General features: G+C 40.3%; 1 protein-coding gene across 5 annotated transcripts in view; it reads right to left on the bottom strand.

The window, feature by feature from the left end:
• VEZT (vezatin, adherens junctions transmembrane protein) overlaps window positions 1–27,177 on the bottom strand; it is a 99,814-nt gene that overhangs the window by 67,463 nt on the left and 5,174 nt on the right. For 2 of the 5 annotated variants that reach the window (XM_032798606.2, XM_032798607.2), the window contains exon 2: window positions 5,611–5,745. The exons of 2 other annotated variants lie outside the window; for them this stretch is intronic. In XM_032798606.2, coding sequence (XP_032654497.1) covers window positions 5,611–5,745 — 135 coding nt within the window. Of the gene's footprint in view, window positions 1–3,925; window positions 4,057–5,610; window positions 5,746–27,177 lie in introns of all 5 variants that reach the window. One more of the 5 variants, XM_075067071.1, reaches the window with a different exon arrangement.

Below are 27,177 nucleotides of genomic sequence, written 5' to 3'. Positions count from 1 at the left end.
TCCAAGCTGGGTATAAGCTTGGGTAAGGTTCACAGTAAACACTCAGATGCTGAACTCCAAGTCCAGATTTGAGACAGACGTTTACTACACAGCCCTCTTAGGCTTCCCGTGCGAACTGCTGATTCGCGGGAAGCTGGGGAAGGGGAGGAGAAGCTGGAGGAGCATTCAGAAGAGGAGGCAGAGGCGGAGTGAGGTGAGCTGGGCCTGGAGGAAGGGCAGGGAGCTGTTAGAGCTTTTGTTAAATTTAAAAGCTCTTTTCGAATCAGTTGTCCCTGCGGGGACAACCAGTTCTAAATGGACTTCTAAATTTAACAACTGATTCCCGTGAACCGGTAGGAATCGGCTCCAGCTCACCACTGTATATAACTAAACTACTGTTGTATGTAAAGTAAATAAGGTTTTTAAAATGTTTAAGAAACTTCATTTAAAATTAAATTAAAATGCAGAGCCCCCCAGACCGGTGGCCAGGACCCGGGCAATGTGAGTGCCACTGAAAATCAGCTCGCATGGCGCCTTTGGCATGCATGCCATAGGTTGCCTCCCCTGATCTAGCAGGACACATAGCCATAGAGAGGAGACCAGAAGCAGATGCCGTTCCAAGAGATCCTGTAGCCTCTTGGAGGAAGAATCCAGCTCTTGGGGAAAAAACACACACACATTATTTCTCAAGCCTGGGTGTTTTGAAGGAGTCATTTGGAACCTCACAGCTGTACACCAACCCAGGTTCAAAAAGCTTGGAACACCATTACATCCTCAGTTGTTCATCTAGGTTTTTGGCAGCAAGGAACTGCATTTAATATTTTTCATTTGAAAGCCATGTAGAGACTTGCTTTTATGGTAACCTGCAAGTCAAGGTTACTCTTTGGAACAGGATGGAAAAGAACAAGTACATTGATGTTCTTTCTGCAGATATACACAGTGAGCATCAATTACCATGTCTTTCTATTCCTCAAACGAGTATATATATGCATTAAAGTAGCACTCAGCCAAGACCAGGTCCCAAGTGAGCTAAGCAATGTAGTCCCTGCTCCCAACGGCTTACAATCTATATACACTAGACAGATAAAAGGTGAGAACAAGGAAGTATTAATCCCATTTTAAAAATGGGGAACTGAGACACAGAGAAATTAAATGATTTGCCCAAGTCACAGAGAAGTCATGAGCAGTGGTGGGAATTGAACCCAGGTCGCAAGTTGCAGTCCAGTGTCTTAACCACAAGACCAATCTTCCCCTCACTACACACTAACGATACATCAGTTCCCTTCAGAGACATCACTGAAATGGGAAGGAGAAGCAGAAATTAAAGAACAGAAATAGATTATCTGGCGTCAGAGAGACAGCTGAAAAGCACTGAAGTTTCAAAGCCAGTACTGATTACATCAATTCCAATTCACAATATCCTGTAACTCCAAATTAGCACGTGGGTTTTTTCCCTCCCTTCCTCATACTCTCTCATTTGAAAACAGATGAGACAAAGCAGACATAATTGTGGTGCTCATGAGTTGCTCAGGTGAGCTTGATATACGGATATATTCAACACACACACCGTATGCCCTTAGGTTTCAAGAGAACCCAAGATCAATTGCCTCTGTTGTAACAGCACCAAAGGAGGAGCTCCTAAGCCAGGGATGGGCAAACTTTTGGCCCAAGGGTCTCATCTGGGTACGGAAATTGTATGGCGGGCCATGAACGCTCACAAAATTGGGGGCTGGGCTGCGGGAAGGGGTGAGGGCTCTGACTGGGAGTGCAGGCTCTGGGATGGGGGCAGGGGAATTGAGGGTGCAGGAGGGTGTTCTGGGCTGCGACCGAGGGGTTTAGAGGGCGAGAGGGAGAGTAGGGCTGGGGCACACGAGGGGGTTGAGGGTGCAGGCTCCAGGCAGCACTTAACTCAAGCAGTTCCCAGAAGAAGCGGCATGTCCCCTTTCCGGCTCCTATGCAGAGGGGTAACCAGGTGGCTTTGCACGCTGCACACACCCCAAGCCCTGCCCCTGCAGCTTTCACTGAATGTGGTTCCAGGCCAATGGGAGCTGTGGGGGCGGCAGCAGCGTGGGGAGCCCCCTGGTTGCCCCATGCATAGGAGCTGGAGGGGGGACATGCCACTGCTTCCGGGAGCCACACAGAGCCCTGGCATGTGCAGAGTAGGGCAAGCCCCTGACCCCGCTCCCTGGCTGGGGTCCTGGAGCAGGGCAAGCCCTGGACTCTGCTCCCCGGCCGGGAAGTCAAGGGCTGGATGCAGCACCTGGACTGTAGTTTGCCCACCCCGTCCTAAGCCAATAAAATGAGTAAGCTGTTTCAGAAGAAATGAGAGATAGAAACAATACACGTTCGGGAAATTGGTAAATTACATACCTTTCATAAGATAACACATATAAGGGAAAGTTCTGGAGTTAACTAGAACCAACCTGTGAACTTCTTCACAACAATGTACAAGTATCAGCCAATCAGATACCAATTTTTATTGACCTAATTTCAATAAAATAAGAGTTTTAATTAAAATAAATCTCATTGCACAAAAGCAGAAATAGGTCAGTTAACTGCAGGTGCATTCCAAATGCCAATAACTTGAAAAAGAGAAAACAGCTTCTGTGAGATTTCTAGAGGAACAAGTCAGTCACAGCTAGTGTCCTCAGTTTGACAGCTGTGAAAACCAATAGAAATAGACATAATATATTGAGAAATCCTTTTAATGTTGTGTTAACTTAAAGCAGCATTAGTCCCTAATTAGTGTCAGACTCTACTCCATGAGCACTGAAAGAAGCCAGAAATGATTACTTCTAATTCATTAGCTAGCTAGATGAACGTTTACCAGAAAACAGCTCACATATTAAATAAAAAGTATATATTTTAATGACACCTTAAGATTGAGAAACTAGGCATTCAAGTGCGAAGAAACTCCAAAAGCTAACCTCACTCCCACAACAATAAATTTGACACTTGTCCTTACATGCTCTGCACCACACGGGACAGAAAATCCATAGCAAGATGCTACGGTTTCTACTGACACAAATGCTGAGTTCTAGGACCAACTGGAAATGTTGTGACAACAGGATTGAGCAACACAAAGCAGAACTAACAGAATCAGGGACTTTAATTTATTTTTTATTATGCTAGTGCCATAGCGTGCTAGAATCTATCAACACAAAGACTTCCATAGGAACTAAGGACTACCACAAACCTCACTATTTTCTGCCTTAAGTGCAAGACACATTTCTTTGACCTTGCCTTCTCTAACAAACATATAGCAACCTGTGTGTGTGTGTATATTATAAATTAAATTTTAAAACAAAATAATGCATAAATCACTTCCCCAGCCCTGGGAAAAGATGAGAAAACAAAGCATAACATGTTAGTCATGCTGCTTAATGCATCACTGGAAGGTATTCATATACTATAGTGATGACCATGGTATAAGAATCTATACAGACTAGAATAGTCTTGATATCAATATGGCGTTATTACTTTACTTTCATAAGAGCCTGTTTCTGAATGTGTTTCCCAGACTGCTGCCCAACTTGCAGTTTGTCACAAGATCCACACTGGTATGCCACAAAAAAAATCAGAGCCTCACTGCAGAATGTAGGGTGGTATCATACTCTCTCTCTTTCCTGCTGCTAAGAAAGGATGTGGGTGCAGTAGCTATTCCACTTCTCACTAATGAGAGGGGTGTGGGAGCAGGAAAGCAGCAGTGGCCAGGAAGGGGACTGCAGGTTGGGGAAGCTGTTGGAAAAACAGCAATGTGTTATGTGCAAAGGTGACTGAGCACTGGACGAGGGTGGAAAACAGCAGCGGACACGAGTGAGACGCCATCAGGTCATGGACATAGACAAGTGAGTGCAATGCTGCAGCAAGCAGAGTGGGAAAGAAACAGGGATTTTTAAGATACAGAGAAACATTGAGTCTGTGGAACCTTGTTCCAGCTTCTTACCTTTATCGTGTTGGGGGGCACCCCACCCTGCAGTGTTCTGGGCACAGAAGTCTGCATAGAGGCCTCTTTTTACCTCCAGGCTCTGGCTTAGCACGTAGCTGGAGCATGTTCCTTGACAATAGAACTCTCCACTGTGGAAGAGAAAGAGGCAGGCAGAAAATAACTGCACCGAGCATGCTCCAACTAGGTGCTAAAGAAAGGACAATATGATGACCAAATTGTTGTATCAAGCAGGCAAGGTACTAACAAGCTTCAACAGGACTTTATTTTTACAGTGGAAACCTCTTTACCAAGCTGCTGCTGCACACTGTAACTCTCACTCAGCCTCCTCAACTCCTCCCCACTCCTTCCTGTTTCCTGTCCTTTCAGACTCCCAACAGCCAGTGCTCCCAGTTCTAATAATTACAAGCACATCTAAACACCACACAAATTTCCACAAAAATCATAATTTTTATGGCCAGTAGGGAGATTATTCCTGTAGCAGCTGCCCCAGAAGAAAAACTCTGTGGCCAACTCTACAACTGTGGCTTCATGGTTTCATTGTTAACAAACAATACATTAATCAAAGTGTACAATACTACATATGTACTGCATACCCAAGTTAACGTTGTGGAAACAAACAATTTTTGGAATATCCTAAATTCCAGGTCCTTGATTTGTCAAGCATAATCCAAATGTAAAACTCCCTCAAAAAACCTACTGGTCATTTCCCCGTTTTTAAAGTGCAAAGAGTCTGAGCTGTTCAGCTCCTGGTAATTATTCGGTCTACAAGCTTGTGGAATCTATAACTTGGAGCTATTCAGCTTTATTCCTCCTGACCGCTACCATTCTTAATTAAAGCTCCTCAAGCCAAATAAACTACTTAAACTATTGCAGAGTGGCATAATAATTGAGGCTGGAATTTTCAAAAAAGCTGATGGGAGTTCAGTGCCCAAATCTCATTGAAACTCCCTTACTCTCAGTTGAAAAAAACTTTGCTTCAAGCTATTGTAATATCAGAGTGGTTTAAGCTGTTTAAAAACTTAGAATGTCTTAAACTGCTTCAGACGCAGGAAAAGACATAGTGTTCTCTAGTACATAATCAAAAGGAGCCATTGCTGACAACAATAATTGATCCTCCCTGACCTATAGTCAACTACACCTGAAAATAGTTTGGTCCCCAGTGTAGGGCAGTTAGGCTAAACCACTGAAATGTTCATTATAGAAAGTGTGCTAGACCCAAAATTAATCAGGCCCATAAGAAGAAGTTAGGAACACCAGTCACTGTTATTTCTCCATAAACTAGTATAGTTCCGGTGTCTCAGGGACAACTGTTATTTTCCCTCTACTTTCCAGCAAGAAGTCCCACCTGTGGTATACTTGTTACATATTAAGTGGTGTTTAGCAGCTCAACGCATGAGCAAAGCTGGAAACTTTTCAGGCTGTATTAATCCCATATTAAATTACTATAAAAATATCTGGTAAATAATAAAAGCATACAGCTCTTTCAAAAGTCACTTCTAAAGTCTCCTGCCTCTCTAAAACATTTAATCCTAAGTGGTATTTCCTCAGCCTCAAACTATATCAGCAAAAAGGCAAGATAAGGAAGCTACTAGTTCCAATAACTTTTTATATAGCAAGAGTTTATACGTCTGTGATTTTATGTATTTTTTTAACATAGCTTCAAGGCCAAGGTGAATGCTCACTTTCTGGGTGGAACAGGTATCTTGTTCTTGTTGCCCCTCCGCTGCTGTGCATTGTTCTGTCTTCTGCGACACAGCTGAACATATTTCAAAATCTGTATGGCCCAAATCCTGCAAATACTGGTAAAGTGGAGAATTCTGAAAGAGAATTGAAAAAGAAAGACCAAATGGCCTCTTTAACACTTCTCAGAAAGAAAAGCCATGATTATATATCCACAAATATGGTCCAGCCACACAATTGCCTGCGAAGTACAGAACAGGAAGAAAGCTCAGTTTTCAGGGTCAAGGTCACCAAGTACATCAGGAGTGTAGGAAGGCGGGGGACAGGGCAGGAAGCATCCAGCAAAACAGGTGTTAAGGGCACAAAACCAAAATTCTACTGTACACACATAGTAGTATTTGCCAATCTACCTATTTTAACATTCACAGAAACATAAAAATGCCTGTTTTCCAACACTCTCAAAGATAGTACACCAAAGAGCTATGGATGCTCTCAGAATGCGAATATTTAGATACAGAACGGAATATCAAACTGAAACTACAGGTGTCAAAAATAAGTTAATGACAAGGCATCACAAAATGAGCTTTTTAAAAAAAAATACTGTTTGTTCATTGACTTACTTGATAATTTATAAAATTAATTAATTTGCACTGTTTCCCAGATCTCACTGCAAATTAATGATGTTTTATCCTATACGTGTACATTTGTATATATGCAGCAGATGGATAAGATTTAACAGGAGATTGTGCACAATCTACAGTAGGACTCTCAAGGCAGAAGGTATCTACAGTACTAAATGCTTATTCCTGTTTAGTGGAAAGAAAAAAAACGCAAGCATGTTTCCAGGGTAATACATGATCATAGAAAAAGAGATGGAAAAGTTCTGCGCGCTCATCTAGTCCATCACTTGCCAAAGCAATATGTTACCATACTCATACAAGTGAATCACAATGTCAAACAACTTCTGTTTTACTATTTCAAACAAAATTAAACATATAACAGAAAATTACATCAAAATTTGTTTCTCTTTCAGTAACTTTTTCCTTGTCCCCACTTGCCCCTAAAGAGATGGGTGATGGATAGAGCTGGGTAATGATGGTGTGAGACTCCGGTAGTGATTGAGGTTGTGGTTGATTACTTTCTACTACATTTATGTTTTCACTTGGTTATCTGATCTGATCTGGGGCAACTGAAGTGTTTATTTGTGTATTTTAAAAAGAATGTAAAAGGTGCCCAAACTGCATGGATGCACTTTTATTGTAGCTTATGAGGAACTGAATAATTTGTAATTTTCATCCCTTCCATCTGAAACAAACCTCCAACAAACCATGGTCTAAACATCAGACTAAACCTCTGAATAGAGCCCTGCAAATCCGCGGATATTCGCGTCATATCCATGGATATCTCTACTCACTGGTGGCACCTGGCCCACAGTGTCCGGCTCTGACAGCCCCAGGGGCGCAGCATGCTTAGGGTCGGTGGCTGGGGCTGGGCAGCAGGCCAGAGATGGGGCTGTCCAGCACTCACTCACCACGTTGATTCCCGTACAGCCGCTCATGGCCCTTGGGTGGCACCAGCATCTCCACTATAGCCCAGCTTGGCAGCACTTGTCACGCTTCCGGCCCAGGGGATTCCAGCGAGTGGGGCCCCGGTGCCCGATCCCTCTACCCCCCTGCAATGCAGCATGCACTGCTGCTGTTGTCACTCACAAGCCCCTGGAAGCAGCATGCAATGGAGCTTTCCTTCAGCCCCCACCTCTTCTCTTCGAGACCCCACACCTGCACCACCCTCCTCCTCAAGACCCCACCCCTGCTACTTGGTCTTGAGTGAAGTTACGTAATCAAAAATAAAGCTACATTAAGTTGCACTTTCAGGACAAAGATTGAACTACAGTACTTGTATGAGGTGAATTCAAAAATACTATTTATCATTTTTACAGTGCAAATATTTGTAATCAAAAACAACATACGCTTTGATATCAATTACAACACAATAGAATATATACGAAAATGCAGAAAAATTCAAAATATGTAATAAAGTTCAATCAGTATTCTGTTTAACAGTGCGATTAATAATTTTAATCGTGATTAATATTTTTTGACTTAATCATGTGAGTTAACTGCAACAGCCCTAGTTTACATGGATGATTTCAACAGCCCCTTTCACCTGAGGCCGTTTTGGGACTCCTTACAAAAGCTAAAAATGTAGGGGGAAGCGCTTCATTTGATTTATTTTTCTCTCTAACATGGGAGAGGTATGGACTATTGTTAAACATTTGGAGGAAGAAAAAGAAATTTCTAGCTATCTGTGCTATCCAAGATTGTTTCTCTTTAACTAAACATATTTAGTTAAGACAATTTTATGTTTAGTGAACAGTCTCAAAGTGCCTATAGATCTCCATTCCTTCAAGCCTGTCTTGAGCTGAAATAAAGAAAAGCTCTGTTGTTGAGTTTGAGAGTCAGGGCAACAAAGTCTTTAAGTTAGCTTTTCTTTTCTCAGATATTGGCTCTGTGAAATCTGTTACACAAGAGATTTTATGTATTTGCACAGGCCCTGGGCTTTGAAGATTGATTGGTTTTGTGCTGAGGATGTTACTTTTGTTTACTTAGTGTAAACCCTCTTGGGTCAGATAGTCATGTACTCACTCTCTTCCATCTGTGTTTCAGGCATAAAGACAATATGTTAAAAATTAAACTTGTAACAAAAAGGATTTAAGATTTGGGTGACTGAGCAACAAAATGGCAGATAAAATTCAATATTGATAAATAAAAAGTAATGTATATTGAAAAACATAATCCCAACTATACATACAAAATGATGGCATCTAAATGAGCTGTTAACACTCAAAGAGATCTTGGAGTCATTGTGGAAAGTTCTCTGAAAACATCCGCTCAATGTGTCACAGCAGTCAAAAAAGCTAACAGTGTTAGGAACCATTAGGAAAGGGACAGATAATGAAACAAAAAATATCATAATGTTACTCTATAAATCCATGATATGCCCACCCCTTGAACAGTATGTGCAGTTCTGATTGCCCCATCTCAAAAAGGATATATTAGCTTTTTTGACTGCTGCGACACATTGACGGAAGTGGGCAGCATTATCTCCTGCCAATGTAAACAAACTTGTTTGTCTGAGTGACTGGCTGAACAAAAAGTAGGACTGAGTGGACTTGTAGGCTTTAAAGTTTTATATTGTTTTATTTTTGAGTGGATTTCTTGGTATATAATTCTACATTTGGAAGTTCAACTTTCATTGTAATGAGATTGCACTATAGTACTTGTATTAGGTAAACTGAAAAATATAATTTCTTTGGTTTTTTTTTTTTTACAGTACAAATACTTGTAATCAAAAATAAATATAAAGTGAGCATCGTACACTTGTATTCTGTGTTGTAATTGAAATCAATATATTTGAAAATGTAGAAAAAAATCCAAAAATATTTAAATAAATGGTATTCTATTATTAACAGTGCGATTAATCGCGATTAATTTTTTAAAATTGCTTGACAGTCCTAATGTAAACCTCATTCAGTAAGAACATGAAGCAGATTCTATTCCATTTTTCCAGAGACTTTTTTTTAAATGCTGAAGTTTCAGACTCATAACAAAGGAAGGATTAGTCCAGTGGTTTTCAACCAGTGGACCGTGGACCCCTAGTGGTCCACAGACTACATCTAAGGGGTCCGCAAAATGTTGTTGTTACCATAGAACAGTGGTTTCTACCTATGTCTAAGATTTCCAAAGGGGTCCACACCTCCATTTGAAATTTTTTAGGGGTCTGCAAGTGAAAAATAGTTGAAAACTACTTAGTCAATATGCGAAGAATATACCCTATTTTAACTGTCCAGCAAAAAGTCCCTCTGAAGTATTTATTAAAAACTTATTTAAAGGGGCAGAAAGAAGTCTTGTTGAAGAATATGAGTATTTTATTAGATTACAATTCACTCACAACACTAGTTATAGAGGAAATTTACTAAGTGGAAAGTCAAGTAGACATGTCACCAGTAAGAGGCCAGAAATGTTCTTCAGTCACAAAATTAATATGATTTTCCCAAGTAAAAAGTGCATATAATCCTGGAAGTTTGTGTATGCAATGTATCTGTGAAGAGGTTCACAAATCTCTGCATGATCTTTGAGAAATTGACCTAAGACCTAGATAAATCTTTAAAATAAATTGTTATATTAATTGCCATTACCTGCTGCTACCATAACGACAACATCTGAAGCCAGTCAAGGAGAACAAGATGAAAATACCACTACCACTTTAGGTACATAATGTGCAGCTTCAAAAGACTTCTTGCCATTTATTTCAGTCATTGTTTCTATACAAATAACTTAACCACTCGCTGTTATACAGTGTAGGTCTATAACATGGTAGCTACAGTTATTTTTACTTCCATTTCCAAAGTACTTCCTCAGTCATTGGCTTCAATTTATATCAAACCATATGCATACTTTGGCATGTTCTCCTTGAATTACTCACAACAACAGCTCATTGTTCACTCACTACCTGAAACTCAAACATGAATTCTAACAAATTCATGAGCCTATTTCTAAAGCATCTCAATTCAAAGCTCTGTGCAGAAAATTCGCTTCACCCACAAGGATGGGCAAAGTACAAGTCTCTGGAGTAGACAAGTGACTCAGCTCCTTCTGGGGAATTTTCCAGTGCAACAGCTCAATGGCATTTTCTTCAAGTGCCCTTCCCATTAAAGAAGAGTACTTCTTCAAATGCAGGTACATCTGGAATGCATCATTAAAGAGTCATGAAGTTCTGGAGTAGCTGGTAAGAAAGTACATGTTCCTCCGAACAGAGTATCTCAACCAAGCAGAAGTGTTAAATTTAACCGGAACATGAGTAAGTACCATACAGTAGAGCATGAATTTTTTTTTAATGTAATTTTAAATTTGTTTAAAATGTCCTGCAAGCACAAAAACTCAGGAGAGAAAGGGATAAACTTAATCTTCGGCCTTGTTTTAGCTAAATATAATTTGGTGTGCTAACCATTATGTGGACCCACAACATACCTGTAACAGCTCATATCCAAGCTTCCTAACAGCACACAGGCACTACAACCATTGTTTGGATTAGACTTTCTTCAAGCAAGACTAGTCAGCAACACAATGCCAACATGGAGGGAAACAGCTGGCATAACAGCCTCAACAGCGCACACAGTTACTCTAATATGTTTTGACCATAACAAGTGTAAAATACAAAAAATATTTTTTGATTGCACTGAGTTTCATTAGAGTTCCTTCTGGTGCACTTCTTGAAGGTTTTTTTATTATACCGTGTCCCTTACGGATGAACCTGTCAGTTTCCATTAGGTTGGACAACCTGGAGCAATCCAGTGGCTAAGAAATCCCATTAATTTTAAGTAAAAAAAGAATTTAGGACCGCTTTGTAGTGAGTATCTATTAAAAGATTACAGGCAATGTCAAAGCACAAGCAACGAATATGCCTTAGGGGGTGAGGCCACTAGGAGAAGAGTGGTAAGAATCATAATGAGTTAATGCATGCTCTTCAGAGGGCCTCTTCTACTAAGAGAGAGCTCTCTCATTCACAGTACACATGGCAAAATGTGCAGCTTCCCCGTTCTCTCACCCATAACATTCAAAGATGACATTTGTGCTACTAGAGATAGCATTAATGGCATGAATGCATTTATGGGGGTGGGGGAAATGACCTAGATATGGTCTGATTTTAAATGATACTGACCCATCTGTCACTTGGACAGTTATAAGGTTTGTATAACTTGTCTGGGATTTTTGTACCAGCCTGTAGAGAAATCTGCACCTCTGCCACCCGCCTCCCAAAAAGAGAGACACATTTGAACCAGATAATAGCTAGGAAATCTAGGAAGGGAATAATAAGACTGAAGAGTACATTTCCTGTGCGGGAACATACACATGAAGCTGTCAGCATTTTAATGAAAGATGCCAAAAACTACCATTTGTGCAACTTCATCATTAGATGGGATCCTGTTCTATAGATTGTGCCCCGTCAAGAGACAGAAATATTGTCCTTATTACTTACATAGCATTTTTCACCTTCATGAAGCTTTTCAAAAAAATCAGTAACTAAAGCTCTTAATCTATCTGCATTATAATGCAAGTTCTAACTCAGATGGTTAAACAACACTTCTCACTCATTTAATTTTATGCAAAGGGAACACCAAAGTTGACATACATACACACACTCTCTCTCTCTCTCACTCTCACTTATACTTACTTTCAGGCATGGGAGTTATTGTTATGAGCTTTTTTTGGTTAATGTTTTCATTCAATATCAGTGTTAGGCTGAGATGCTTTCACCTAAAATAGTCATGCTGAAATGAAATTATTTGCTTCTTGGGGTCTGTCTCTTCTTCCTCCTATCATCCCCTCTATAGATTTTGTACATTGCTTCTTTTCAATAAATCAAGAGAGGAAAAATGTGAAAAAAAAAAAAGTGTTGATGATTTCCCATATTATGGATAACAATCACTGGGCTTGTATTCTGATAGCCTGGGACAAATCACAAAGTCCATCCTTGCACTTAGCAGCAGGTTGTAATTTTACAAGTTTTATTTGCTTTTGAGAGAGAGACTTCTTCATGCCAAAATGTCAAGTGATCATTTAAAATGGGCTGACTTAAAAGGGATATGTCACATTCAAATATTAAAAACATTCCTTATGGCTAACACAGACTTAGATGATTAAAAATGAAAGTATTTTTAAAACTTTATTTTTGATCATTTACACTTTCGCATTTTTCTCAGCCTGGACAAAAGCTAGAGTAGTCAGTATCATTTTTGCTTCTTAATTTCATTTTCTGGTTACCAATAGGTAGGTAACAGGATTTTGCAACGCTTCAGTTACAAAACTTCAGGAGAAATTATTTTTCGTTGTTTATTATTTATTTTTAAATGTTCAAATGCACAGTGTGCCTGTCACAATATCTCTAGTTTCCAATGGGACTATACACAATGTAGGGTAAATAATAATAATAATATAATAATCTTTACTTCAATGGGAGTAGAGTTTATTTCAGGACTAGATTCTAATACAAGCTGTATTTGTTTGTGAAGTTCTTCCACTTCCAGGCCAGTCCCTGAGACCCTCTAAATCACTTGTTCCCTTTGTCCCTGAAAACGGAGAGCAAACTTACTTTTAAACCTATTTTAAGTATAGTTAAACCTCTGATTCTTGCTCCATGGTTTGCTTGAACATGTCAAGGTTCAACAGGTGTACACTGCTGTAATCATAGAACACTGAGTATTACATGCATGAAAAAGATAATTTTACTGGGATAACTGCCAGTAGTGTGTGTTGGAAACTGAAAACAATTCTAGGATTCCAAGAAACTAAATTTTATATTCCTTTGATGCATATAACATGAGTTGCCTCTCTTGCCATTCTAATTTGTCTCAGGCAGTCACGTGCAAGCCATGTTTGCTGTCAGCAACAATGAGTTGGTTAAACTGTCTCTGAGAAGACCAAGTCTGAGCCCTGGTCTATACTAGTGGGGGAAATCGATCTAAGTTAAGCAACTTCAGCTACGTGAATAACGTAGCTGAAGTCGACATACTTAGATCGACTTACTGTGGTGTCTTCACCGCGGCGAGTCGACTGGTGCCACTCTCCTGTCGACTTTGCCTGCACCTCTCGTGGTGCTGGAGTACAGGAGTCGACAGGAGAGCACTCGGGGGTTGGTTTATTGTGTCTAGACTAGTCGCGATAAATCGATCCCCGCTGGATCAATCGCTGCCCGCCGACCCGGTGGGTAGTGTAGACATACCCTGAGCCTTGTGTGCAACTGAAACTCAGATTAAGCCTACAGTAAAACATAAACTGAGTAATAAATAAACTTAAAAGTTAAAGATAGATGAGAAATCCAACAATTGTGCAATGTTGTGAGACAGGAAGATTATTACATGAGGGAGTTTCCTAGTTCCAGAAAGCAGACAGTAAATCAAAGATGAGCTGTCTCCCACCAATACATAAATATACTATAGCTTTTCATAACCACCACATTACACTATAGTGTTCTTTGCAAATTATGACAAACAACATTGTAACAACAAATGAGACTACCATGCTAGAAGCTTTCCTTGACTTATTACAATAGCAAGTAAAATCAAAGCCACACCCAAGTTATTTCTGCTGATGCATCATGAGGCAAATGACTCAGGGTTTCTCCAGTACATCTCTAAAACATGAGGGCTCCCCAATAAAACTAACATTTTCTATCACCAAATTCACTACCCAGAAAAATCATCTCCAGTCCCAATCTTTAATTTTAAGATTTAACTAAGCAATATCACTTTAAAATAACATTTAATATCTTCTCCAGACTAACTTATTTTAAGAGATTTTCTTAAAACACTGGAGTGCTTTCCTCCAAAGCTGAAGATGCTGCTATGTGAAAAGAACACTATCAGAGATTACATCACCTAGAGTACAGCTTTAAACAGCACCCTCAATAAAAACATTACTGCATTTTCACCATAATGACAGCAAAGGCCAAAATGAGCAGTGGCCAAACCCAAAGGAAAACAATTAATTTTTAAGTCTGTATTAAAATAAAACAGTTAAAAACTCACAGATAGTGCAGTCTTTGTTTCCCGGAAAAGAGATTTCCATTTTTCTCTCCTATACTCTTCCCAGGTGACTGTGAGAATCTCTCCCACCTCCCCATTTCTTTCTACTTGTGCCTCCAGGGTGACCCAAGCAGAAGATGAGAAATAACAGTCAATGTAATTGCATCTGTGCTCCTGCAGAGTAGCATTTTCCTGGCAGCAACAGTAGAAGCAGTTTGAAACTTACCAGGACGGTGCAATTCTTCCTGACTAATGTTGCTTTAGAACTGGGGGAAGGGAGAATCAGATGATGGATTTACAAAGATACTGCTTAAAAGAATTACTGCACATCAATGTCAGAAAAAAGCCATTAAAAAGCCTTTCCAAGCAACAGTATTTAAAAGTATTGGTCATATTCTCTTGGCTGATAATCATCTCCTCATTTGATTTGACTGTCATCCAGCCAATCACTCACAACACAAAGCTAATTAGACAATGACTTGAGACAGGGAAAAAGTCATTTAAATTTTCTACTCCCTTTTGTCTGTAACTGGTAGTATACAGTACTTGGTTTCTCCTCCTCCTAATTGTTTTTTTGGTTTCTTTAGTACTTCAGCAGAAAAGCTATAGCAATATATAGCTTAAATGCAGCATTCAAAGCAGTTCTTGGAACCATTTACCTCTCCTCTCATTATTCTGGGAAAATTTCTGATATACAACATACATCAATTACTTGTGCATCTAACTGCACTGAAAGGGTTAAGTAAGTTCCACACCATTGTAACTGAGAGAAGATAAAGCTCTTCAAATTTTTCCTCACACAGATTCTGCAGGTAGCTGCATGTTAGTGCCACCACAGAAGTGCCTTATAAAGAAATGTTATAATAATGTATATTTATATAATACTAGACAGAGCTCTCATATTCATTTACACTGAGGCCACAATACTGTTTCCCCACTTAAAACAGGGGCTGCAGGGTACAGTCTGAACAGCCCATGAAAGCTTTCATGACAAAGACATAGGCGTAGAATCATAATTGAAAGAGTGTAACAAAAAGTGGTAAGTGTGTCATTGATAGAGGGCAGAAGAAAAGGAGGCAGGTAAAAGACGATACTGCTAGATGTTCCCAAAATCTGAACCTGGAAGTTTAGGAATGTGCGAATATCCAACCCCATATTCCTTACACAGGCAAAATTCAACTGAGTAAGGAGCTACTGGCTAGTTTGCAGCAGCTCGATGAGCTGAACTTTTTTTAAACTGGAGTCAGTAAACCAACCTAACACCTCCTGAGTCTACAGACAGCTTTAAACAATAGCTCTAAGGAGTGACCTTCCCTTATCCATCTCAGTTGATATTAACTCTGAATCGCAACAATTAAATCTCAACATTGTTATCTATTTCACCAGTAAGCAAAACACATGAGAAGAAAGAGGGACAATCCCATTATGATGATTAAGGCCTGGTATACACTACAGACTTAAGTCGACCTATGTCAGTGACTACACTACAGCTTTGCTCCTACTGATGTAAGTGCCCTGGTACACCAGCATAATAACTTCACCTCCACAAGAGGTGTAGGGATTATGTCAGTGTAGTTAGGGTCATGCAGTGTACACAGACACTGCAGATTATTTCCATAGGCTGCTGGCTGTCATTCTTGTCAATTTCAGGGCTCTGCGCTGGAGCCATGCAATTGACAAGAAAACCTGGCTCCCGGCTCCCGGCTGGGAGCCCAGCTGCATCAAAGTGCCCAGCTCCCTGCTGGGAGTCCAACAACTGCCCAGGCTCTGGGCGCAGAGCTCCCCACTGGGAACTATGGTGGCTGCTGAGCTCCTGGCAGGAAGCAGAGAGCTGAGAGCCCAGGAGGGCAGCTGTGCTTCTGGCAGGGAGCCTAGGGGGCAAGCCAGGCTCCCAGGAGGAGCAGGGAGCCGAGAGACCAGGGGAGCAGCCAAGCTCTCAAGCTCCCACACTGCCCCTCTTAAGTTGGTGGAAGCGTTCCTCATGAGGATGCATACCACCATCAGGAGGAGAGTGTGGACATAAACCACTGCAGTAATTACAGCTCTGACTAATTTGGTAATGTAGACATGCCCTTATAAGGGAAGGTACTGTGAGTGCTGTCTCACTGTGGTGTTGCAAGGAAACAGATGTGTTGGTGGCACTTGGGAGAGCACCATTATTTCTTTCCTCCCCAAAATATGATCCCTGAGGACTGAGGTCTAACACACTGGTATCTGTGTTAGGATATACCAGAGATCCTGTGCCACAAAATATAAACTATTACAAAATGTAGGAGGGTTGGCAAAACAAAGAGCCAAAAAAAAAAAAAAAAAAAAAAAAAATAATATAGCCAACAGAAGAATTCTGGAGCCTTAAACAGCCAAGCAGGAAATATCTTGCAAACTGCTGTTACTTGACCTACTGCCTCAAGGCAGGCATTTTTTAAAAAGCACACATCTAGGAGGACNTATTACAAAATGTAGGAGGGTTGGCAAAACAAAGAAAAAAAAAAAAAAAAAAAAAAAAAAAAAAAAAAAAAGCCAACAGAAGCCTTCTGGAAGGTTAAACAGCCAAGCAGGAAATATCTTGCAAACTGCTGTTACTTGACCTACTGCCTCAAGGCAGGCATTTTTTAAAAAGCACACATCTAGGAGGACATATAATATCTTCAAAGAGCTAAAGATGGATTCTCAATTGTCTACTTTAAGAACACAGAAACAGTTTTTTTCAAGGGGTTCCTGAAGTTCGTTTAACTCGAATATGAACCATTTCATTCACATCTGAAATACAAGCAACCTACTATAAGCACAGAAAAGCTACAGAACTATATGCCAAAATGTCTAACTTAGAAACAAGCAAGAGTTCTACAAACTGCTAACCTTTGCAGTCCCAGAGGGCCAGGTGTCCGAGTGGATTGCAGTGTGTAGTTTGATTGTATAAGCAATCTTAAGAGAAAGAGGTCAGGTTACATTACTGTTGATTTTTTCCGAGAGGGAAAGAGACAAGGAATAATACCTAATACATTTCAGATTTTTATATGTACCTCTAACATTTTTCCCCATCTCTTTTCCCTTTGAGAGTCTACTTGTAAGACATTCAGCTTAATAGCTAGTCAATTTCAGACCATGAGTTAAAATAGTTTCAAGTACTGAACATGCCTCTGAATCCTCCTGCCAATTTTTGTGGTATTACAATCATATTTTCTAATATTTAACACTTGTATTTACCTTATTTTCTCTCCCTGTTATTGTGCAAAAGGTCCACACAAACAGGGAGAAATGACTGACTAGAAGGAGAGAAACCACTGAAACTGAATGCACCCAAAATGCTGACAAATGCATGAAGTACACACAATGGGAAAAAATCATTTTCCCTTCTTTCAATTAGAGTAATCTTAGATGATGCTTGTGAGAACAGCAGGTAAAACATTTTTGACAGAAGTGTAAATTTTAAGTTGGCTTTATTTTGTGTATGGAATCCTGCAATGGGTTTATAACATGGGAAGAGAGCAGGAAATATTACTTATCCTATCTAGTATATGGTGTCATAATAAAATGACCTACTGAGGTCCCTTCCAGTTCTATGCTTCTATGACATCATAGTTAGTGTGCTCTCAACTGCTATTGTTAAAATTTCCATCTCTTATAACCTTCTGAGACTTCTTCTGGCTGAAGATTTCTACATTTAGTTTCTGTCAAAAAGAGAACTCTTTTGAACGTTTGAGCTAAAGAGATTTCAGGTGTTTTTGAATGAGAGGCGGGTACTGCAGACTCCCCACAGTAATAAAAATCTTGACTTTTTTTTCAAAAAACAAACAAACAAAATCTGTTCTAGGAATTGTCTGTCTGTTTTGGCAAAAACTAGTTTTGACTGAACAAGTGATGAGGTTTGGAAAATTCACTTTGACCACTGGTTGCAGTTTAACCAACATTTTAACCAAAGGAAAGCTGTGCTCCACACCTGCATGGCTATTTTATTTATGTAGGAAATGTACATCTTCAAAGAGGGAGAACTAAAACTTGCTCCATTATGCCAGGAAAAGGTACAGCCTTCCACTAGGATTTTTCTGAATTTCACAAGGATTCAATAAGCTTTCTGTGACAAACTAATATCAAAATGTCTGAGCTGCACTTCCACCATGTCAATCAGCACTATGTAGTCTCCTGGCTGGACGCCTGAAAGTGTAGCCATCATGGTGTTCTTCTTGAACCTATGATATTTGGCATATTTGTCTAGCTACTCAAGGTATAAATATTTTTTGATTTCTTGAGAGCTGTAAAAGAGGTGGAATAGACTCAAATCTTTCAGACTAGAGAACAGGCCCAATATTTCTACAGGAAAAGAAAACTGATGGCAGTTTATATCATGATTTACAGGCTTTGCTTGAATTAAATGTGGTTTTGGATATTCTATACATTCTGTGGTATGGCATATTCTTTTATCCATTGTTTTCAAGACTATGAAGAGGGTCATTTACCACCAGTTAGGCAGGGCATGGTAAGTCCTTTTCTTTCCTGGAACTCCTGTTGACAGCCATGAGCTTGTCCTGCAGTGACTCAGCCATCCAGACAGGTCATACGTTCCAATCCACCAAAGAAAGTAAGTCTTTGGATGCCTGAAAGAGCTTTGGGGCCTTCTCCTTAGGTCAGTGACTTCAGATCTGGAGCCTTGCGTTCCAGAGCCTTCTCCAGCTTGGTTGCCTGCTGAGGATAGACTCCTATAGTTGTCACCTCTTTAGGGATTATTAGGGGAACCTGGGCCCACTATCTCCATCGGGTTGGCAGCTAGGTCCTGCACCTTGGAGTGCTATGCAACTGCCTCCTCGGATCACTTCTTACCAGAGTCCCCTTTTTCCCACAGGGTAAATTAAAGAACTGAACAAACAATCAAGTTTCTGACCTTCACAAATAATCATCAACCCCTCCTTTGCAGGCTTGGTCAAGTCACTATTGCCAGGCCTCAGTTAACAAGAGCTCCTGTAGCGCTCCTTCCCAAGAACTCAGAGCACAGGTCTGTTCCCTTCCACTGCCCACCTCAATTGAGCTGGCTGGCCCTCCTTTTGAGTTCCTCTCTAAGCTCTGCATGCATTGCAGGAGTGGTGGGGTTGCCTGGACCCTGGGCAACTGCCTAACTAATTCCTTACTGGTGCGGGATTGTATGCCCTGTCACAAGGACTCATTTCTCATGATGGGCTTCTTCAACTCCTGCAAGAAGACAGAGTTTCCTCCCAATTCTACAGAAGATTTCTTCTCTGCACACAGATATCTATTTTCCAGAGCTGTCTGAGTCTGACTGTCTGTATTAGGAATAGGCCTGAACTAAAATATATAGCTCAAACGCAAGATCTTTTTAATGGGTGGAGTTCCAGATATGAACTTGCATGTTTGAAATTTGACTGCATAGCCAAACTTCCTCCCAGTTCAGGGGGCTAGTTTTCAATTATAAAATGAGGCTTGAGCTATGAACTTTGATTTGTGGTTTTGATTCTCTGTACCTTTAGTCCTCTAACACAAGTTCCAAAACTTCTTTTTGACATAGAATAGACTTTCTATGAAATCTTATACTTTGGTTGGATGGATGTGTAATGGTTGGTGCTTGATGGAGGTGGCACATAGTGGTTAGAGGGTAGTAGGGGAGCTCTGGCCCTTGCACTGTACCAGACTCTGGCCCAGAACCCTCTGAGGGTAGCCAAGGTCAGGCACCCTGGAGAACCTTAAGACAGTCCTCCTTGGGCCACTTCCTACCACTTCATTCCATAGTTCAAGTTTTCCCAGTCTATAACCAAGATAATACAAAACAAACACAGTGCCTTTAGTCTGTCTGGATTCCAGCGGGCCAGTTCTTCTCTTTGCAGAGGAGCAGCATCTGTATCCTTCCTCTGGAGCTCTCAAGGCCAGGTTCTTCTCCCTGCCTAGTTAGCTCCCTTCTGAGCAGTATGGGTACCTTTTAAGCCCCACTGGAGTAGGCTCTGTAGGGTAGCTGGGTGGGGTTGTCTGGGTCTAGTGTTGTTCCTTAACCCTTTCACTCCCAGTGCGGATTTTATACATTCCATCACAGAATGTTTTTACTCCCTCCTCCAAACTCTGAGGCTGAAGAGGGGACAGGACTATATCAGTTACATGAAACAATTAAGTCTGGTACAAAGTTGTATTATCTAATTTGGGAATTCTGAATAAATTAACAGTGAATACTAGACTAGACAGAATTAAAGTCATACCCCTGAACGGACATCCACTAGATCTAGAGTAAGAGTTCAGATTTTACTATGACAATGATGTCATGATAGTGTTGTAGTTTTTAATCAAGGAATGGGCATACTACTTCCATTAGTACTGAAGTATCCAATGAATAACAACATTAAAGAAAATATCTGAGTCTATGTGAATGCTAATGTTTCCAGAAACAGTACAAGCCTCATGAATAAATTACAACAGATTGGGGGGAGGGAAGTGAGGGGAGGGGAAGGAAGCCATGCTTGCACTAAGGAAAGCTTGATGTTGCTTGGAGCTAATGACCCTTTTATGCCCATTTAGGGATGCTTTACTCAAAGAAAGAAGAGACAATTCTCTACTCTACAGGAACTGCGCAAAATTGGGAAGCCTGCCACACTGTACTTCCTTCCATTTTACTGATGTACTACTAGACTGACAAAGCAATATACAAATAAACAATATTACTTTAAAGAGGAGGAGTTGAGTAAGTTTGGAGAGAAAAATGCTAGATTTCAAAGCAAAGAGCAAAGTGTTTAATCAAGAAACTCTTTGAGAGCCAGTAGAAAGACAATGGAAATGGATTTGAACTATGAAGAAGCTACATAAAACTGCTGAGCATAGAGAAGTATACTAAGGAACTAGGAAGAGTGATATACCACAACTGTTAGAACACAAGAATGGCCATATGGGATCAGAACAAAGGTCCAGTAGCCCAGTATCCTGTCTTCCCACAGTGGCCAATGCCAGGTGCTCCAGAGGGAATGAACAGAACAGATAATCATCAAGTGATCCATTCTCTGTCACCCATTCCCAGCTTCTGGCAAACAGAGGCTAGGGACACCACCCCTGACCATCCTGGCTAATGGTCATTGATGGACCTATCCTCCACAAGCTTATCTGGTTCTTTTTTGAACCGGTTATAGACAGACTGTTGAAGACCACTTCATGTTTACTTGCATCTAAATTATTCTGGTCACTTTTCTTGCTATAGTACTAGTGTCTTTGGATAACTATCAGTCATAAGAACATAAGAATGGCCATACTGGGTCAGACCAAAGGTCCATCTAGCTCAGTATCCTGACTTTCGACAGTGGCCAACGCCAGATGCCCCAGAGGCAGTGAACCTAACAGGTAATGATAAGTGATCTCTCTCCTGCCATCCATCTCCACCGTCTGACAAACAGAGGCTAGGGACACCATTCTTTACCCATTGTGGCTAATAGCCATTAGTGGACTTAACCTCCATGAATATATCTAGTTCTCTTTTAAACCCTGTTATAATCCCAGCCTTCACAACCTCCTCAGGCAAGGAGTTCCACAGGTTGACTGTGCGCTGTGTGAAGAACTTCCTTTTATTTGTTTTAACCTGCTGGCCATTAATTTCATTTGGTGACCTCCAGTTCTTATATTATGGGAACAAGTAAATAACTTCACCTCATTCACTTTCTCCACACCACTCATGATTTTATATACCTCTAACATATCCCCCCTTAGTCTCCTCTTTTCCAAGCTCAAAAGTCCTAGCTTCTTTAATCTTTCCTCATATGGGACCCTCTCCAAACCCCTAATCGTTTTAGTTGCCCTTCTCTGAACCTTTTCTAATGCCAGTATATCTTTTTTGAGATGAGGAGACCAGATCTATACGCAGTATTCAAGATGTGGGCCTACCATGGATTTATATAAGGGCAATAAGATATTCTCCGTCTTATTCTCTATCCCTTATTGAATGATTCCTAACATCCTGTTTGCTTTTTTGATGGCCACTGCACGCTGCATGGACGTCTTCACAGAACTATCCACGATGACTCCAAGACCTCTTTCCGGATTAGTTGTAGCTAAATTAGCCCCCATCATATTGTATGTATAGTTGGGGTTATTTTTTCCAATGTGCATTAGTTTACATTTATCCACATTAAATTTCATTTGCCATTTTGTTGCCCAATCACTTAGTTTTGTGAGATCTTTTGTGAGTCAAGATCTCTACCATTATATATTACACATCTCTAATATTACAGTTTCACAAAGATGATACAAGGTAATGCATTTTTTAATATGCTGCTGTACAAAAAAATAAGCAATGAAGGGATATCTCAGTATAACCTCATGAAATGTAGGCAAGGCTTTAAAAATCCATTCCTTGGGAGTGGGAAAGTTTGCCCTGGCAAGAGAGAGGGCTTCTACTAATCTCCAGAACTTAAGCTTTCATTTAAAAATTAAGTTTCTAGACTTTACGGCTGCAAGAATAATCTCCCAAAAGTGAACCAAAGGTAAACCAACACAATATAATCTTTCTGAGTCTGCAGACAGGTAGCTCCAACTTTCTGCAACTCTTCATAGCTTTCCTAATCAGAGAGACAGTGAAATTAACAAGACTGATCAGTTTCACTACTGATATATACAGAATCCCAGGGCCAGCAGTGAAAATGTCAAGAATCACATCAATTTCAGATGGCTGCTTGGGAAGTCAATGATCAGGTACTGAAATTATCGAGGGGAGAGAATGGGAAAACCAAAAGCAGGGGGAAGGGCAAAGTAACAGGGATCTTCATCCCTCACCACAGCCAGGAATCATAGGGAAGGGAGAAGGGGAAAAGTTTTTTCTCTCTTTCAACAACTTGAGGAGAGCTTCAGACATATGCCTACTATGTCCAGTAGTTTTAAATTGTTCTGTCTTTCAAATCCAGAATCATTTGGCTAGACCACAATCTGGAACTACTTGATTATTCACTAGGGACTTCACTATTGCTACTGATTACACATGGAAGGTGCTCAGATACTATGATGATGATAGTATAATTCTAAAATAGCTATGTGGCAGAATGTACTCCCATGCCCACACCCGACACACTGTTTTATTCTTTGTACAAAATATGCTTTGTAAGGAATCTGAAAACTCATAATTTGTTGGTCAATATTGTCCTGATAAAATGTGTAGCAACACTGTATGTGAAGTTATAAAATTTCACTGTATGGCGAACTTAACACACCTTCCACACTTAGGTTGGCAAACAGGTCTGTCTCAGAACAAACTAATGTGCGCTCTACTTAATTTGCATGTAAGCAGTAAAGAGTCATCAAGCAGAAAGGAAACAGAAGAAACTCCAACAAGTTAGGAAAAGCAGCAGAAAACATCCTGTCCTATAGACTCCCTGTCTCCAGAATCTCAGTAGGAAATATTTTCCAAGGGCAGACTGACACTATAAAAAGGGAGGGACAAACACCCCAAGGACCCCTCCTCTCTCTCTGTCCATCAATTCACTGCACCATAAGGGACAAGGGAAGCAGCCAGTGAACTGGAGAAGTTGTTCTGACCTAAAAAGTCTGCTGAAAGCACGTGAGAAAACCTTGTTTTGAATTTAACATACTTTGCTAAGTTAGGCACCAGTGGTTTTATCTTTATATTTCCTGTAACCATTTCTGACTTTTATGCCTCATTACTTTTACTCACTCTCTCTCTCTTTGTAGCTAATAAACTTGTTTTACTGTTTTATCTAATCCAGTGTGTTTGAAGCAAAGTGTCTGGGAAATTCCATTTAGGGAAAATAAGATGTGTGAATATCATTTCTATTAATAAAATGACAGACTTTATATAAGCCTGCATTGTTCTTGAAGAGGCTGGGCAGTACAGGACTTACATTTCTGGGGGTGGGGGAGGGAATCTAGAAGGGATGTGTAGGGGTCATCCTGCAATATAACTAAGGCTGGTAAGAGCCAAGGTGTGGCTGGCTAGCTGCAGCACATACAAAGAAATAGCTGGGACTGACTTCCATGCTGGAGACTGTGAGCCGTTCAGATTGGAGGCCACAATAGCAAAGCTTTGTAAAGGGCACGTGAGGTTAGAGGACGGAGGTGACAAAGTGACTCATTACTCTGGATTGTACTCTGGGTATGTCACAGTTAGATAAAGACATCACTAAAATATCCTGTCCCTAATATCTTACATGGACAACAAGATAGTGTCCCTTTCGTCAAAATGTGAAGCGATGCAGAACTCCTAAGGTGCAACACGACTCCCTCCAGACCTTACAAAGAGCAGAAGCCTTCTACACTTTAAAAAATGTGTAAGAATCCTGACTTCAGCCCCAGGTATCCCTACTAATTCACAGCAATATATTTCACTATATAGCCAAATCAGTGTGAGGGAGTACCTAGGGTGAAACCTGGACTGTGGGATCGCTGAGCCCTCTGTCCCACCAACCTGGGATATTCCTCTCACACTGTGATGCTGTAACAAGCTACAAACTTCTGGCAGGTACTGCACTTAGACATCCACAGGCAGGGGCACACTCAGCTGGGTAACATGAATGCTTTGACACCTACTCATGAACCAACAATAGAGAGGCTCCAGCCAATTCCCTCCATCTCCCCAGCCTTGCACCCCTGAACTGTACCATCTTGTCCTGGTCAGAAGCCTGACCAGTGTAAGTTCATTACCTAGTCCGCTCCTTTCTCAGTGTGGAGAGGACACACATCAGCCTTGGTAAACTGAGCTGAAATTTCCCAAGCACTTCAACCATAACACACTGTTTTAGGTAAAATATAAAACAGATGTATTTACTACAGAAAGATAGATTTTAAAGTGATTACAAGTAGCAAGCACAGAAATCAAAGTTGGTTACCTAAGAAATAAACAAATTCATATTCTGAGTTCTACAAAGTAAACAGAATTTGAATCAATCAGTATCTCATCCTGACAGATGGTATAGTTCCTCAATGTAAAGGCTGAGACACTTTTACAGACTGGGACCACCCTCCCCAGTTCAAAGACTTTGTCCTCCAGACGTGTTGAGACATGTTGTTCTTCAGGTATTGAACTGTGGGAGTAGTGAGGCCAAGTCTTGATGTCACTTCCCCTCTTTTATAGTTTCTTCCAGCTTGCTGGAAAGATCTTTTGATGCGGGGATCAGGCAGTCCCCACTGGTCAAGCAGTCTCCATTGTCTATGTGTTCTCTCTGAGAAGTTTTCTGAGATGGCCGTCAGGAGTGGATTCCCTTTAATGGGCCATCATTGTGTCTGGCTATTCCATTGTTGTACCTGAAAGGCTGGTTGTGGGTGTTCCCAATCTCACAACATATTTCAACAACACTCAAATGGCACATACAATCCAACAGGATATTAATGTTCAACAGATCAAGACCTTCAAAATGATATTTCAACAGGTATACTTTGTAAGATAAATATCACTGTGACGACAGAGGTGAATATGGAGGTTCCGGGGTGCTGCTTTGAGATACAGAGTGCCACAATCAGCCACACGTGTACATACAGTGAATAATCCTTAGCTATGCATATTGCAAAATTTTTCAAAGGCTCCTAACTCACTCACATCAAAACCAGTTTTCTTCAGAACAACCAAAGGCACTTCTTCTCAGTGAGTGCTACATCCATTCAAAATTCCAACTTTTAACCCACAACTTTTTTAAGCTTTAGAGTTGTTCAAAGAAAAGTCTCACTTAAAAAAAACCCAGCAAAAAACAGGATAAGTATTTTTCCACTCAGATGTTCCTAAACATTTACCTTCAGAGATCACGTATCAAAAATTTCAGTCTGACAGCTGAACTTCTCAAAGTGATGAAATTTGTGCTAGAATAGAAATACAATGTATCCTTAAACCGAGCAGTTGCCATCACTCATATTAAAACATTAAGCAATATTACTGAAATCGTGAAAAATCAACAGATTCAATGACCAATTGGGAAAAAGTAATGAACCCAATAGCTGCATGTGGAAATCCTGTAAAATGACATAACTATTGGATGCTTTCTGGAGTACCATCATATTCTACATAATTTATTTTTATGATAAGAATATAAAGTATTATTTTTAAAACTTGAGTGCTGTGATATTATTTTTGAGACAAATCAAAACTACAAGTTAACAACATCTTTTCATTGAACTTCCTGAAGGAAAAAGTTAGAGATGATAGACTGGGAGAAATCAAGATTTGCTTATAAAGAAAAACAATGCTGTAGTACAACTGCAAGTAATCAATATTCTGCTACACTTCATAAACAAACTTCCAACTGATAATTTTAAAATTGTTTTTTTTCCATCCTTTAACATTTATTTACTTACTGCATTTTACACAGCACAAACAAGTAAGTTAAGGGGCCATTTCTGTGTATTTTCTGGTCATTTAAATAAAAATGTTTTCAGCAATTAAAAAAAATAGAGTTTGTATGACTTCACAAAAAGAATTCACAAAATTGTAAACTTTGTGCCTAAATGGTCTGAGAGCATCTAAAAATTAAAAAAACACACCCTAAAACCAACAAAAACCAGACTCAAATTGGTGTAATGTGGTAACATGGATCTTAGTTTCTGTATTTCTTTGCAGCCAGATTTGGGAGGTGCTAGGTGATAAATTCTTCTGGAAAAAAAGACCCTTACTGAATTGATCCTGTAAAGTGAGATTCAGAATGGCAAATTATTGTGCATTGTGTATGTGCTTTAATGTGTATCTCAATGTAAACAAACCTGTACACATGCATTATAACAAGAAATAGGACACACTTAGAACTAAGGCTACAATTCTGTCACGGAGGTCACAGAAGTCATGGATTCCGTGACTTTCCGTGAGCTCTGTGACTTCTGCAGCAGCTGGTGCTGGCTCGGGGCTGCCCCTGCGCCAGCAGTTTTGGTGTGGGAAGGGGCTCAGGGCTATAGGCAAGGTATTAAGCAGTGTGTGTGAGGGGCACTTTGTCATAAACAGATAGCTAAGGGTTAATGTTTCTTTTACCTGTAAAGGGTTAACAAAAGGGAACCAAACACCTGACCAGAGGACCAATCAGGA

The sequence above is a fragment of the Chelonoidis abingdonii genome, chromosome 1 (genome assembly GCF_003597395.2).
Source record: "Chelonoidis abingdonii isolate Lonesome George chromosome 1, CheloAbing_2.0, whole genome shotgun sequence".
Lineage (NCBI taxonomy): Eukaryota > Metazoa > Chordata > Testudines > Testudinidae > Chelonoidis > Chelonoidis abingdonii.
This window is presented reverse-complemented; position numbering and strand designations above follow the sequence as displayed.